Source organism: Sorex araneus, chromosome 6 (genome assembly GCF_027595985.1).
Source record: "Sorex araneus isolate mSorAra2 chromosome 6, mSorAra2.pri, whole genome shotgun sequence".
NCBI classification, from domain to species: domain Eukaryota; kingdom Metazoa; phylum Chordata; class Mammalia; order Eulipotyphla; family Soricidae; genus Sorex; species Sorex araneus.
The window spans coordinates 145,183,646-145,199,298 of record NC_073307.1 but is presented as its reverse complement, the minus strand read 5'-3'; the positions used below and the strand labels follow the sequence as shown (position 1 = coordinate 145,199,298).

The window sequence follows — 15,653 nt, the reverse complement described above, 5'->3', positions numbered from 1 at the left end:
CTCGGTCCTGCCAGGGAGGGGACGGCGACTCCTGTGTCACAGGTCACCCAGGTGAGGGCCCGGACCTGGCACCTTCCCCGGAGCCTGTAGGCTGGTCTGAGTCAGAGACATGAGCCGCAGACCCCACTGCTGTTCCGTGGCGCTGCAGAGCCGGGCGGGGGGCTGCTGCCTCGGGGCTGGGGGCCCGCTCTGCCCCCAGGTGGCTCCCGTGGCCCTGCCACGCTGCCAGGGGTCACGAGGAATGTGCACGAATGCACGTGTGTGTGTGTTCGCCCCAAAGGCAAAACCCGCTCCCGCTTCCCCAAGTCAAACCCAGGACAAGATCACAGGCAAACCAGCCGCAGCCGCTTTTAATGTGGCGAGATACAGAGGCCCTCGGGGACCACGTTCCCGCAGTGAACACGGACAGCGACGGCTGCCCACCAGGGGTCCCGCCCCGACCTGGCACACAGCAGCAGCACACGTCACGGGGAAGCCTTGCTCAGCGTCGGGGGCCCCTCACTCACGAGTGCGGCCCTCCGGGGTCTGGGTAAACTGTGCGGAAGGTCAGGTTCACACGTGGCTCTCTCGAGTGGTACTCCTTGGGCACTCGGTGCTAAACGATACACAAGGCACAGGGACAGAAAGGTGCAGTCAGACACACAGACACCAGGGACACACAGACACACAGACATACATGTGCACACACAGGCACAGAGGAACACACAGACACACACGTGCACACAGACATAGACATACACATACAGACACATGCACGTAAATAGACATACACACACGCAGATAGACATATACACAGACACACATGCATGCAGACATGAGACACACTGACATACACAGACACATACACACAGACATACATGTGCACAGACACAGAGGCAAACAAACACACACATGTGCACTCAGATACAGGTGTACACAGACACACACGTGCACAAAGACATGAGACACATGCATACACAGACACACAGACACCCACACACATACAGATACACAGACACATACACACAGACACACACATGCACACAGACAGGAGACACACAGACATATACACATACACAGACAAACATACACACACACAGACACATGCACACACAGACACACCCACAAAATGTTACGGCAAAACCCAGTGCAGGTCCCAGAGGCCGCCACCCACGGGAGCCCTGGCACACGGGTGACCTGCCCTGCAGAGGCCCGAGACATGGAGACACGTCTGCACGCTGGCGGCACCGCCTGGGGAGACTCAGTTTCCTGCCAGCGCCACCCCCTCCCTCCCTGCCTCTGGCTACTCTCCCCGTCTCAGGCGAAGGACAGGTCTGAAGCCACAGCACAGCGGGTCAGGCACTTGCTCTGCAGGCAGACCACTCGGGTTCGACCCCCGGCACCCCAGAGGGTCCCCTGAGCCCCTCCAGGAGTGAGCCCTGGGCACTGCCGGGGGTGGCCCCAAACCCAAACCAACCCAGTGAAAACAGCCACCTCAGGGAAAGACAGAGGGCCGGGACAGCGGCCGGAGCTCCCGCTGGCCATGCCTGGTGGCTGGGGAGACGGGAAGTCCCTCCTCAGCCTCACCGCCATCGTGCCCGGGGGGTGGCGCGGGGACGGGAACCACCGTCCATTCACAGCCGGCCCTGGCATGGCAGCTGGGTGAGTCCCCCCAGCCCCACCCCTGGGCCTCCCTCCTTCCACCGCCTGGACTCCACTGTTCCTGAAGCTTCTGAGCCCCCACGCGCCCCCCACCCCGCCCCCCCAGGCCGCTCTCACCTGCCAGTCAGCCTGAGTGGCGCCCTCCATAAGCAGCAAGGCCCCGTGGCCCAGCGGGATCCTCACTCTCTCCGCGTAGGTGTAGTCGCCGTCCTCCTCCTGCAACACAGCACCGGCCCGCCGCGCTCCAGACGGCACCTGCGCTCGGGACGCCCGCGCTCGAGACGGCACCTGCGCTGGGGACGCCTCCGCCGAGGCCCCGGGCAGGGCTGCAGAGCCCGGGGGCCCGTCGCTCCCGGCCCCACCACAGGCGAGCCCTGGCCAGTGCGGGGCCCTGCCCCCCTCCCCCCCTCCCCCCCCTCCCCCCCTCCCCAGGTGGCAGCAGAGCCTGCGCTGGCCCGGGAGGAGAGTGAAAGGGGTCCTCGGACCCCTGGGCCGCGACGGAGTAGCAAGGGGCTTTCACGTGTGGCGCTTTACTTTCGGGGGTTGGGCCACGTCCGGCTGTGCTCAGGCATCACCATGACAGGGCTGGGGACGCCACATGGGGCGCCGGGGACTGAACCCGGGTCAGCTCGTGCAGGACCACGAAGCGTCTGACCGGCTGTGCTCTCTCTGGCTTCAGGAAAACGGGTGTTTACGGAAGGCGCGGCAGACAGGGGCCACGAGCGCTGACCCCCTTCCCACTTCCTGGTACCTACGCTTGACACTAGTCCTGGCCATTTCCAGCGCTACTTGGATGTTCTGGAGAGGGTCCTGATTCTTTTTTTTTGGCTTTTTGGGTCACACCCGGCGATGCACAGGGGTTACTCCTGGCTCTGCTTGGGGGACCAGATGGGATGCCGGGGATCAAACCCGGGTCGGCCGCGTGCAAGGCAAACGCCCTACCCGCTGTGCTATCGCTCCGGCCCCGAGGGTCCTGATTCTTTCCAGAACAATCCAGGGCCAAGACTGTCTCCAAGGCGAGCGAGTGCTCTGGCCGGGCCAGCCCAGTTCTGCTCCGTGGGCTCCGGGCGCCTTGGATGCACCAAGTTCCCGGGCCAGGCAGCCAGGGAGCTGTGTCCATGCCACGCCCCGGGGGTGGCCAGCGGGTGCCCCTGGCCCTAAACCTCCTCTTCCTCCCGCCATGAGTGTCTATCCTGCCCTGGAGGGCCTCATCTCCCTCCCTCCCCTCCGGGCAGACACGCCCATTCTCGACTTCAACTTGGTGTCACACTGCGCTCCCCAGGGACACCAAGACCCCCACAGTAATGAGCTTAAGTGAACGTCGAAGGGCCAGGCCTGGCCCCTTGGCAGTGACCTGTGCCCAGCGCAGACGGTTTTTTTTTTTTTTTTTTCCAGGCAGAAAGGAAGGACCTCGGATTTCAGGGGCGGATTCTGTCCGCACCGTTTCCCTCTCGGGAGTCAGCAAGCCCCCAAGTCCCCACCACTGGCCAGGCCTGACCCCGCTGACCCAGGCCCAGTTGGGAAAAGCATTAAGTCTGGAGCAGCCGTGCGGACGGAGGGGGCGTCTGTCCTTCTGGAGGAAGACACGGTGGCAGGGAGCCCGGGGGAGGGTTTACAGAAGGAGCCGGGGACCCTGCACTCAGGCTGGGGGGGGGGGGTCAGCACTCAGATCAAGGGCCAGGCGTCAGGGCGACAGAAAGGGCTTCTGCCGACCTGCGAGGGCAGGAAGGGCAAGCGGCCGGCAGAGAGCAGTCAGACGCGGGTGAGGGACGTGGAGGAATACTGACCCACAGAGGGAGACAGCTGGAGACCAAGGCAGTACTAGGGGCTGGGGGGACCAGGGGAGGGGCAGCCACTGGGAAGGCGAGTGCCGCGGATGGGGCTCCGTGGGAGAGCATTTGTCTGGGACAAGCCAGGCCCTGAGACTGGAGCAAAGGAGGCAGGCAGGCAGGCGTCCTTCTGGCCTGCAAAGGTGAGCAGGAACACCTCAGCAGGAGAGAGAACGCCCAGCGGCAGCAGCGGGCAGAGTCGACAGACCCGCAGAGCGGCAGAGGGGGTGCCCGTGCTCGGGGGGAGCCCCAGGTCACTGCAGGGGGGCTGGCTGCCCCCTTGGCCCGGGAGAGCGGAGAGGGGCAGGGCCGGGCCAGCCCGGCACAGAGCAGAGGCGCTTCCGTTCCCTCTGGGTCAGCGCGCCCGCCGTGGCGGCGAGGCCCGGGGCCCCGTGGGAACGGGTCGGGCTGGGGGGCCGAGCACGCGCGGGGCCGCGGGGCCGGCTCCAGTTACCCAGGCGCGGCTCTGTGTCTCTTCACGGCCTCCGAGCCTGAGCCCAAACAAAACAGAACAGAACACACCCTTCGAAGAAACGTGGCTGGGGATGAAATTTTCCATGCCCAGGTGCCAGGGGGAGGCCGCTGCCGGGCCGGCAGCAGGGGCGGGGTGCGGGGCCGACGGCCGCGGTGGCCCACGGGCCTCCAACAACCCGAGGGGGTGAGAGGGAGAAGAGAATCTCTCTCGTCTGGGGCAGCAGGCCGCCCTCACCTCTAGCCCCCAACGCCCGAGACTTGGGGCGCTGTGGCAAAGTGGGCTCGTTAGGGGTGAAAAGGAGAAAGCGGGCGTGTTCCCTGGGCCCCAAGGAAGCACCCGGGGCCGGAAGCAAGAGGAGAAGTCGTCTCTGCCTCACCGGGAAGGGGCCGTCCCGTCTGAGGGCCGTGGAGAGGCTTGGTGGGTGACTTTCTGTGTCCTGGGAGGCTGCAGGAAGGACCGCTCTGACGGGGGGCACTCCCCGTCCCCCTCTGCCCCGTTTCTTTCACACACCCCGAAGAGGCGCCTGGGCCTGCCTGGAGAGCCGAGCGCCCGTCTCTGTGCGGGGCGGGTGCCGGGGCCGAGGCTGCGCCTCCCTGGACTCTGTGTTTTCGACACCACAGGGTGAGCCACTTCCTCTACCCTGAACGTACGGGCTCGTTTAAAATCTGGTCGTACGCCGTTGTGTGAAATGGGCGCTTCCCGCCTTAAGCCCCTGCCTCTGTCATTGGTCCTGCCCATGCCTCAGGGACGAGTCCTGGTGTCACAGTGCTCCGTGTCGAGGGTCACTCCCAGAGTGCTCGGCACGGCCACGAGGCCCCCAGTGTTGGGGGGTGGGGGCAGGGAGGGTCCTCTCCCTGCGGCACTGAAGGCAGGGAGGGAGAAGCGCGGGGCGGCGGGATGAGGGGAGGCACTGGTGTGGACAGCATCTTCTCTGAGGGGCCAGGCCAGGAGGTGTCTTTTAAATTAAATGGAATAACGAGAGCCCAGGGTGCACCCTGGTGGCGTGGCCTGATCAGCAGAGTCCCCCAGGAGCTGCGGCGGCCGACGAGACCCCTGGAAAGCGCCGCAGAAGCCACCGCTGGCCCCCCCACCACACTGATCAGGGTCCGTGGCCAGTGAGGAAAACAGCACGGGGGGCACGAGGCTCAGAGCGCCAGTTCCCACCCGCCTCCCCAGGTGCACGGCCCCGGGCCCACACTGCCGCCACCTGGGGGCAGCCCCCCACCCGCGACCACCTGCGACCCCGGGAGCTCTCTCCCCTTTGTCCTGCCGCGTGCAAACATCTGCCTCCTCTCCCTGTCGCCTATTTTAGACTGTGTTTATGCGAGTCAACAGAGAGTCGCTGAAAAATTCCTCCTGGGTTTCTCCTGACCTTTCTTTGGCGCTCCCTCACAGTTTTTAGGCTTAGGAAGAATTTTCCCATCCTGAGAAAAGTTAAATAGACAACTGTGTTTCCTTTCTGTTAAAAAAGAAAAAAAAAAGAAGTTTACATTTTGGAAACTGAACTCTTGAGGGTCTGGCCCGGGCGCAGAAACAAAACAGGGCCGAGGGGCCCGCGCGGCTGGGACGGCAGGGACCTGTCCGCCGCGTCCTGCCCGCCCCTAGGGGGCACGTGCGTCCGGCGGAGCGCAGAGGACGCGCACGGCGTCCATCAGGCCCACGGCCACAGCGGCAGCGAGACACGCTGTGTTCGGAGCCGTCTCTGCTCGGTGAGCTCGACTCACCGGGGGTCGCACGCCCTCAGGGGCCTTCTTACTGCAGGGTCGGGGGGACGCGGGCCACAAAACATGCGGCAACGCTCAAGGCTGTCTGAACACACGATTAATTCTGAAGTCACCCGCAGGCACGGAGCTGCCGGGGCCTGGCAGTCTGTGCCTGGGCGGCATCTCTTGGGCAAGAGGGTGGCGAGGGGAAAGGCTGGAGCAGCCCTGGCCAGGACGAGCCACTGACGGAAAAAACGTCCCCCTTTCCCCTGGGAGGGTGTGACACAAAAACGAGCGAGCAGGAGGGACGGTTCGACAGGGCCAGGCCTGTGTGATGGCGACAGAGGCCCATGGGAAGGTGGAGAGCGGGCACTGGGGGGGTGAGGGTGCCCGAGATAAGCCAGGGCGGGGCGGAGAGCGAGCCAGGGACAAGCTGGCAGAACTGTGACTGTCGGGGAAGGGGAAGGAATTTCCACTCGCCCCTTCACGCCAGAGCGACTCTGAGTCGGCAAACGGGGGGTGGGGGCAGGGAGCGCAGCGGGCGCCTCCCGCCTTCTGTCCCCAACATGAGGTTCTGGGTGGCGGGGTGTCTGCTCTGGAGATGCTCAGGGGTCACTCCTGAGGCGCACAGGGGGTGCTGGGGGTTGGATCCGGGCAGGCGCCCTCCCCTGCGACCTGCAGCTATTGGGGCAAGTGCGAACACCGGGCCCCAGACCGCGCATCTGGACCCAGGGGCCACATGGCACGGCCCCCCCAGGATGACGGCACCTTGACGGGAGCAGCGCTAGGTCGTGGCTATTCCCGATTCTGATCTCAGGGCTACTGTCCTGTGGCAGCGGTGGCGGCACGGACCCTCTCAGGACCCCCAGGCCCCCAGCACCGAGGGCCGGCCTGGCAAGTGGGCGGGGAGAGAGGGGGAGGAGGACAGGGCTCTGTCCCCTGCAAATCCTGCTCCAACGAGGCCCACGTGGAACCTGGCGCCCATCTCGACGAGGAAGAGGAGGAGGGACGGGGCCTCTGGCAGAGGCGGGTGTCTGTGCTGTGACTCCTGGACGCCCACGGTGTGGCGGGGACACGCCGTGAGCTCAGACGGACGCAGAGGGAAACAGCAGGCGCACACACTGACTCCGTGACCCCGAGTCTGCAGGGTCCGCAGGGCGTCTCCCCGAGACCTCGCTCTCGGGCCCGAGCACCAGCACTGCGCTGGACCACCCAACACAAGGCCGGCCCGGGGGCTTCTGCAGACCGAGCGGACCCGAGCCTGCAGCTCTCGCAGGCACCACCCTCGCTGCCCTTGGGCGCCCGCATAGCGCACAGTGCTCTTTGGGCCCCAGGCTGGCTCCCAGAGCGCCAGCGCCCACCCGCAGCACGGCTGCCCGCTCTCGAGGGAGAGACATTTCTTCAGTCTCACGCGACACACCACGGGCGGTGGCCATCATGGAAGGAGAGAGTGGGGAGGAGAACAACAACAACAACAATGACAACCCCCAGCACGCCGTCCCTGCAGAGTTTTCTGCTGACTCGAACCCAACCGCATTTCAGATCGCCCGCATTGATCTGAAGTACATTACTCTAGAAACAGAAGCAGCTGCTTCTGAAACCGGAGCTGCCAGAGACAGAGGCGGGCGGGGAAGGCGGGGATGCGGAGTCACTGGGCTCTGCTCAGAGCGGGCCGCAAACGGTCCAGCGGCCGCTGCGCTTTCTGCCCACCCCAGGCCCCCCTGGCGTTTGGTAATGATTTGGCATGGAAAGTTCTGGTGATGTGCGTGAGAACGCGAAGCCCAAGGGCTGGGTGCAGGAGTCGACCCCACCCCACCCCACCCCGCCCCACCTGGCCCACCCCGGGACCTGGGAGGACGGTGGGAGGGACCCCACCCTGTCTCCACACTGGCAGTGTGAGGCCCCCACACCCCCACCAGGTGCCTGCCTTTGGGGACGCTGAGAGCAGCACGGTGGGGGCGGGGGCAGGAGTGACGCACGAAGCCCAAACCATCCTGGCGTCACTCTCAATATCAAGGTCACTCCAGCAGCTCCGAGGGTGAACTTGAAACCAGAAAGCTTGGCCTTGCCCGACTGCGTCCTCAGTGATAAGAGGCCTCAGAGAAGGCCCTGTCTGAGCCTGCTGAGGCAGGACAGGCGTGTGTGTGTGTGTGTGTGTGTGTGTGTGTGTGTGTGTGTAAGCGCCCAGTGCAGGCTCTGCGTGCGGGAGCCCCGGGTGAGTGCGTGTGCACGTGTGCACAGAAGGTTCTGTATGTGGGAGCCCCAGGTGTGTGTGTACATGTGTGTGTACAAGGGCCGAGTGCAGACTCTGCGTGCAGGAGCCCCTGGGTGTGTGCGTGTGCATGTGGGCAGGGAAGGCTCTGTATGTGAGAGCCCCAGGTGTGTGTGTGTGTGTGTGTGTGTACATATGTGTGTACAAGGGCCGAGTGCAGGCTTTGCATGCAGGAGCCCCCGGGTGTGTGCATGTGCACGTGGGCATGGAAGGCTCTGTATGTGGGAGCCCTAGGTGTGTGTGCGGGTGTGTGTCTGTGTGTAAGGGCCGGGTGCAGGCTCTGAGTGCGGGAGCCCTGGGTGTGTGTAAGAGCTGAATATAGACTCTATATGCCTCTGTGTGTTTGTGCATGCGTGTGTAAAGGTCGGGGCAAGCTCTGCGTGCAGGAGCGGTGTGTGTGTGTGTGTGCTTGTGCGTGCACACTTGTGTGGGCTGGGTATAGGCTGTCTGTGTGGGAGCCCAGGGCCATCCTAGCACTGCAATCGTGTCCCCTGTCCCAACACCACACACACACCTCCCCAGGGCTGCTGGTGTGGTCGCCTGTGTCCCTGCAGCCCCACAGCAGCTCGGGACAGGTGTCTCCCCCACCCCTAAGCAGGACCAGCGTCCCAGGCCGCACCCCGTCCCAGCCCCTACTGCTCCCCCTCTCGTGACCTCCGCTGCTGATGCATGCCGGATCCCCCCAGCTCGGGGGAGGGGGCACCTCCTCGCCTGCCCCTGCCCCGTGAGGCGGGCGCCATCGGCTCCACCCCGTGCCCCTGGTCTCCGCGCTGCTCTTGCGCCCACAGGACCAGTGACCTTGTGCGAGGACAAGACTCTCCTTGCTACAGGGACGGCTGCAGGAGCTGGCCCTGGGGCCAGTGTCTGGAGCAGGGCAGGGGGAGGCGAGGCTGCAGGAGTCAGGCCTGGGTCCAGCACAGAACCACTCCCTGCTCAGGGGGGGCCCCCGGGAAACAAACGGTGACTCCAAGCCTGGAGGGAGCCCCCCGCCCACACACACCTCGAGCCCTCGCAGGCCTCTGGTCTCTGCCGTCTCTGCAGACGGGAGAATGTCTCTGTTCCCCTGCCGCTGCTCCCGCTGCCGCCATGACCAGGGCCCGGTGCCGTGAGCGTGCGCCCTTGCTCACTGGGAGCTCCGCCCGCGGCACACGGCGTGGGGAGCACTGGTGAACACGCGCTCTGGCGTGAGCCGCACCAGGGACCCCCAAACAGCAGAGGAGCCGGGCCTGAACGCGTGGCCTCCCCGGCGCTACCCACCCACAGGCATGTGAACGCGCCCGCAGACCCTTGCGCACGCCCGTCACGGCCATGACCCCGCCGAGCCCATCCCGCTGCCGCTCACTCCCTCTCTCCATGCCCACCGCAGCTCCCCACCCCCTGGAAAACGCTCTCCCCCCGCCTAGGGAGCAGCCAGAGGCACCGGCAGGTCACCTGCCCGGACTCCTTTGTGCCCGGGGTCCGAACAGCGGGCACTTACTAAGAGTCTCACTCGAGACATCCTGAGACTTCTCAGAGCAGGGCTGTGAGGAGGAGGAGAAAACGGGGTGGCTGGGGCAGCAGCAGCAGCGTGTGTGTGTGTGTGTGTGTGTGTGTGTGTGTGTGTGTGTGTGTGTGTGTGTAACCATGAGTTCTTATGCGTATGTATGCACGTGTGTTTCTCTGAGTATGTATGTTTGTGTGTGTATATTTGTATCGTGTATATGTATACATGAGTATATATGAGTATGTGTGAGTGTATTTGTATTATGTACACGTGAGTATACATGAGTATATGTGTATGTATGCATGTGTTTGTATGTGTGTGTTTGTGTTTATGTTTGTATTGTATTTGTATATGTATAGCACATACATGTATACACACAAACACATACTCATATCTAAACATCTGTGTGTATGCATAGATGCTTGTGTGTATATTTATATTGTATATGTATATATGTGAGTATACGAGTGTGTATGTGTATGTATGCATGTGTGTTTGTACGTGTGAGTGTGTATGTGTGTGTCTGCGTGTGTCAGTGGGGTGGGGGGGTCCCCAGCCATCGCTGCTTTTCCCACCCTCAGACCGAAGCTCCCAGGATGCTGTGACTCGGACTCATTTCCTCGCATTCCGGAGCGAGCCTGGCCCGTTGCTCCCGGGAGCCCCTCCACGGCCGCTCCCTGGCGAGAGGCACCGAGCCCCGGCCGACTCACGCACAGGCGGTCTCACAGCCGCCCCTGCTGGGCAGAGACGGGTTCCCCTGCGTCAGAGGGCGCCCTGACGGGACGGCGGAGGGTCGTGCCCACCTGGTCTCGGCTCCCTCCTGCGTGGCGCCCTCAGGGACCCCTCACACTGGGGCCCAGGATGAGGCTCCGTGGAAGCGGCTCACCCGGCCCTTGATTCCTGCCGCTGTAGACAACCAGCACCCTCACCACACACACACACACACACCACACACACACACACACACACACACACACACACACCCAACACACACATATCCACCCATCCACCCCACACCCAACACACACACCACACCCACATACACATATCCACACACACACCCACATACACATCTACCATCCACCCACACCCAACACACTCCCCCACACCACACACACACCACACAACACATCCATATACACACCCCCCACAACACACCCCCACACCACACACACACACACACACTCCATACCACCCACCCCCACACACTACACACCCCACCTCCCTACACTCCCTACACCCCTCACACACACCCACTACACACACACACACACACACACACACACACACACACACACACACACGAGGATGGAGGCCAGATCCCCTCCGCGGACAACCTGCTGAAAAAACCAGGTCCTGACTCCCAACCCTCAGGAGCGTCACAAACTTCCTGCCATTATCTAATAACCCCCCAGCTCAGCCACCACGGTTTCCGTGGCAACCGACAGAGAAATAGCAGCCTGCCAAGTGGCTTCTGCAGCTCCGTTCCCGGCTTGTTTTTCGGGACAGAATTAAAGCCAGCAGGGAACAGCAGCAGACTAATCTTTACAGCGGGGACACGACGCAGCCCGCAAGGCACGGCCGGATTCGGGATGAGAAGGGCAGGAGAGCTGTCAGGAGCCGCGGGGGAGAGGAAGCAGATAAATTAAAAAGGGTCCTAATTGCGGACCGAAAAGAAAAGAAGGCTCCAGAAGTTCACCGGGCAAAGCTCCGCCTCTGCCGTGAGACTCTCCGCCGTCTGCCCCGAGAGAGGACGGTGCTTCTCTCTGGGATCCGGAGTGACCCAACAGAGGAGGGGCGGGATGAACGGGACGGCAAGACGGACCGGCCCCCTCCCCGAGGCCTGGGAGCACCCAAGGGGAAGACGTGTTTCTAGAATGAACACAAGCCAGGAGTGGACAGTGCAGGGCAGGGCGGGCAGCATGGAGGCGGCGGCTGGGTCTACCGCAGGGCACGCCGTGCAGAGCCCCTCAACCCTGAGGGCACCCCCGGGACGCGCTGCCCGGGGAGAGACGGGAGTGCTCTCAGCAGGTGCCAGTCCAGGAAACACACAGCCGCAGCTGGGGCGGAGGAGGCAGGGTTATTAAAAACAACAACAACAACAATTCCGGCTCCCTCTCAAAGTGTCCCCAATGCAGACCTGCGTGAGTGCAGGGAAACCCTCGGACTCTCCCAGGGCAGCCCCGGCTGCGTAACCGAGACTCAGTTTGACCAGCGAAGACTCCTCTTCCGGTGCTCGCTCAGGGGGCTCGGGGGCGTTGCTGGAGAGACACACCCCCTCCCGCACCCGCCCCTCGGGGGCGCACCGCGCGAGTCAGGCCCATGGCGGGCTCACCTGATCTATGCTTTGTAACTTACGCATTCACCTTGGGCTGCGTGAATCATATTCTCCCAGCCGTCACCAAGGCGTAGACAAAAACCAAGATGACACAGTTACAAGAGGAACTTCCTCTCCAGCTCGCGGAAAAGGGGCTGCCAGAGTAAGATCTTCTCTGACATACATTTCCAAGGCCGACAGCTCCAAGCAAAGAGTAGCCCCCGGGCTGGAGAAATGACTGCGGGGCGGAGAGGAGGGTTCGCCTTGCACTCGGCGGACCCACCCAGGTTCAATGCCCGGCGTCCCACATGGCCCCCGAGGCCTGCAAGGGGTGACCCCTGGGTGGAGAGCCAGGAGTAAGGCCTGAGCATCCCGGGGTTGCCGCCCCCGCCTGCCCAAGCCACGGGGGAGCTGGGGAAGTGGGGTGGGGGGAATCCAAGAACAGCTCTAGCACCAATTGTTTGGGGAGATCTGGGGGGCCCCAGATTTCTGGAATGTGTTCAAGAAATTAGAAGTCTGAACACAGGGGCTGGAGTGATAGCACAGCGGGTAGGGCATTTGCCTTGCATGAGGCTGACCCGGGTTCAATTCCCAGCATCCCATATGGTCCCCTGAGCACTGCCAGGAGTAATTCCTGAGTGCAGAGCCAGGAGTAACCCCTGTGCATCGCCAGGTGTGACCCAAAAAAAAAAAAAAAGTCTGAACACAAGTTTAAAAGTGGGTCTCCCATGACACTCTTCAAAGAAATGGATCAAGCAATCCTAAAATTCATATGGAATAACAAACGTCCAAGGATAGCTAAAACAATTCTTGGGAAAAAGATGATAGGAGGCATCACCATCCCCAACCTCAAACTTTACTACAAAGCAGTAACAATTAAAACAGCATGGTACTGGAACAAAGGCAGAGCCGTAGACCAATGGAACAGGGTGGAATATCCCTACACACAACCCCAAATGTATGACCATCTAATCTTTGATAAGGGAGCAAGAGATGTGAAGTGGAGCAAGGAAAGCCTCTTTAACAAATGGTGCTGGCACAACTGGACAACCACATGCAAAAAAATGGGTTTAGACCTTGACCTGACACCATGCACAAAAGTCAGATCAAAATGGATTAAAGACCTCAACATTAGACCACAAACCATAAGGTACATTGAAGACAAGGTCGGCGAAACCCTCCACGATATTGAAGATAAAGGTATCTTCAAAGGTGACACGGAACTAAGCAATCTAGTAAAAACAGAGATCAACAAATGGGACTACATTAAACTAAAAAGCTTCTGCACCGCAAGAGATACATTGACCAGAATCCAAAGACTATCCACAGAATGGGAAAGGATATTTACACAATACCCATCAGATAAGGGGTTGATATCAATGGTATATAAAGCACTGGTTGAACTCTACAAGAAGAAAACATCCAACCCCATCAAAAAATGGGGCGAAGAAATGAACAGAAACTTTACCAAGGAAGAAATACGAATGGCCAAAAGGCACATGAAAAAGTGCTCTGCATCACTAACCATCAGAGAGATGCAGATCAAAACAACCATGAGATACCACCTCACACCACAGAGACTAGCACACATCCAAAAGAACAAAAGCAACCGCTGTTGGAGAGGATGTGGGGAGAAAGGGACCCTTCTTCACTGCTGGTGGGAATGCCGACTGGTTCAGCCCTTCTGGAAAACAATTTGGACGACTCTCAAAAAATTAGATATTGAATTCCCATTTGACCCAGCAATACCACTGCTGGGAATATATCCCAGAGAGGCAAAAAAGTACAATCGAAACAACATCTGCACATGTATGTTCATCGCAGCACTGTTTACAATAGCCAGAATCTGGAAAAAACCCGAATGCCCCAGAACGGATGAAACTTTGGTACATCTATACAATGGAATACTATGCAGCTGTTAGAAAAAAGGAGGTCAAGAATTTTGTAGTTAAGTGGATGGGCATGAAAAGTTTCATGCTGAGTGAAATGAGTCAGAAAGAGAGAGACAGACATAGAAAGACTGCACTCATCTATGGTATATAGAATAACAGAGTGGGAGACTAACACCCAAGAACTGTAGAAATAAGTACCAGGAGGTTGACTCCATGGCTTCGAGGCTGGCCTCACGTTCCGGGGAAAGGTCAACTCAGAGAAGCGATCACCAACTACATTGTAGTCGAAGGCCATGTGGGGGAAGGGAGTTGCGGGCTGAATGAGGGCTAGAGACTGAGCACAGCGGCCACTCAACACCTTTATTGCAAACCACAACAGCTAATTAGAGAGAGAGAACAGAAGGGAATGCCTTGCCACAGTGGCAGGGTGGGGTGGGGGGGAGATGGGATTGGGGAGGGTGGGAGGGACACTGGGTTTACGGGTGGTGGAGAATGGGCATTGGTGAAGGGATGGGTTCCCGAACTTTGTATGAGGGAAGTATAAGCACAAAAGTGTATGAATCTGTAACTGTACCCTCACGGTGATTCTCTAATTAAAAATAAATAAATTTAAAAAATAAAAAAAAGAAAAAAAAAAGAAAAAAAAATAAAAGTGGGTCTCCTGCTTACCTGAAAACATCACTTATAGGCTCTAGGAAAATGCTGTTTTGTTTGGGGGCCGTTCCCAGCGGTGCCTGGTCGGGGGGTGGGGGCAGGGGGGGCGGCCTGAGGTAGTGACGGGGACTGAGCCAGTGGTCAGCTCTCTGGACCCAACGTGTCATTTTCAAACAATTCTAGTTTCAGACAAATCCAGACTCAGTTTCCCCTCTCCCATAACCGCCAGGGGTGGGGGAGCAAGCCACGGCGGCCGGCTGCTCCCCAGCTCGGGCCAGTTCAGCTCCTCGGCCAAGCGTCTCGGGTTTCCCGGCCTCAGCCCTTCTCAGCGGCCGGAGCTGTGTTTCAGCGCCAACTGGCTGCCGGCCTTACAGTGCCGAGTCCCCGCACCTGGCAGACCACCAGGGGACTTCCCCTTACAGTGGGGCTCACCGTGTGACACTCTGAGGATGGCGACGCTTGGAGGGCACTGGAGACATGCAGGGCTCGAGGCGCTGGCCCCGCTGGGTCCCCTGGGCACCCCGGGGCCTTCCTCCCGAGCACAGACCTGGGAGCAACGCCCACCGACTAACCCTCACGGAGGTGGTGGCTGGACGGGTCAGACACAGCTGCCACCCTGGGGCCGGGGTGGCCCGGGCTGGGGGAGGCAGCCCCGGAGACGGCGCCTCTCCCCGCGGCCTGCCACCCTTCTCTCTCGGGGGGCTGGTTTCAGCCGAAGGAAAGAGCCTGGCCCTGTGACCCCCTCCACGGCTCACGTCACAGCAAGCCCCGCAGGGGAGAAGCACTGCTCCAGTCCCCCCCCCCCTGCAGGTCTGGCTCGCCCCCCGGGGGGACAGTCACCCGAACCTCAGGGGCCGGTGAAGAAGAAAGTAAGGAGGCTGGAGAGAGCACCGTGGGGAGGGCGCGGCCCTTGCACACGGCTGACCGGGGTTTGATTCCCGGCACCCCGCAGGGTCCCCTGAGCACAGAGCCAGGAGTCAGTCCTGAGCAATGCGGGGTGTGTGGCCCCAGAACCAGACTAAAGAGAGAGAAGGGAGTGAGGGCGTCAGAAAAAGCAGCGGCCCTGCCACGGAGGCCACCGGGCAGGGGCGAGACGCTTCCTTCCGCCGCCGCCCTCTGCCGCACTCCCTGTCCCAAACAGGACAGGGTGGGCTCCGTCCTCCCCCGGGGAGTGAAGCCCAGTGCCTGGCCGTGGCGTGCAAGTTGGGCGGGACAAGCAAGTGTCAAGGCCCAACCTTGACAGCAGGGCTAGGGGTTGGCCAGAGACAGAGATGTCTGCTCCATGCCTGTGGGCCAGAGAAATAGCACAGCAGGCTGTCACTGTCACTGTCATCTCATTGTTCATCGGTTTGCTCGAGCGGGCACCAGTAACGTCTCCATTGTGAGA

At 61.0% G+C, this 15,653-nt stretch overlaps 1 protein-coding gene across 4 annotated transcripts in view; it reads right to left on the bottom strand.

Annotated features, from left to right (window-relative positions):
• Window positions 1-325: 325 nt before the first annotated feature.
• Window positions 326-15,653, bottom strand: part of ALKBH3 (alkB homolog 3, alpha-ketoglutarate dependent dioxygenase) — a 35,864-nt gene continuing 20,536 nt past the window's right edge. For all 4 annotated transcript variants that reach the window (XM_055143443.1, XM_055143446.1, XM_055143445.1 and 1 more), the window contains 2 exons: window positions 1,759-1,857; window positions 326-595 (listed from right to left, as the gene is read on the bottom strand). In XM_055143443.1, coding sequence (XP_054999418.1) covers window positions 503-595; window positions 1,759-1,857 — 192 coding nt within the window. In that variant the 3' untranslated portion in view covers window positions 326-502. The remainder of the gene's footprint in view (window positions 596-1,758; window positions 1,858-15,653) is intronic.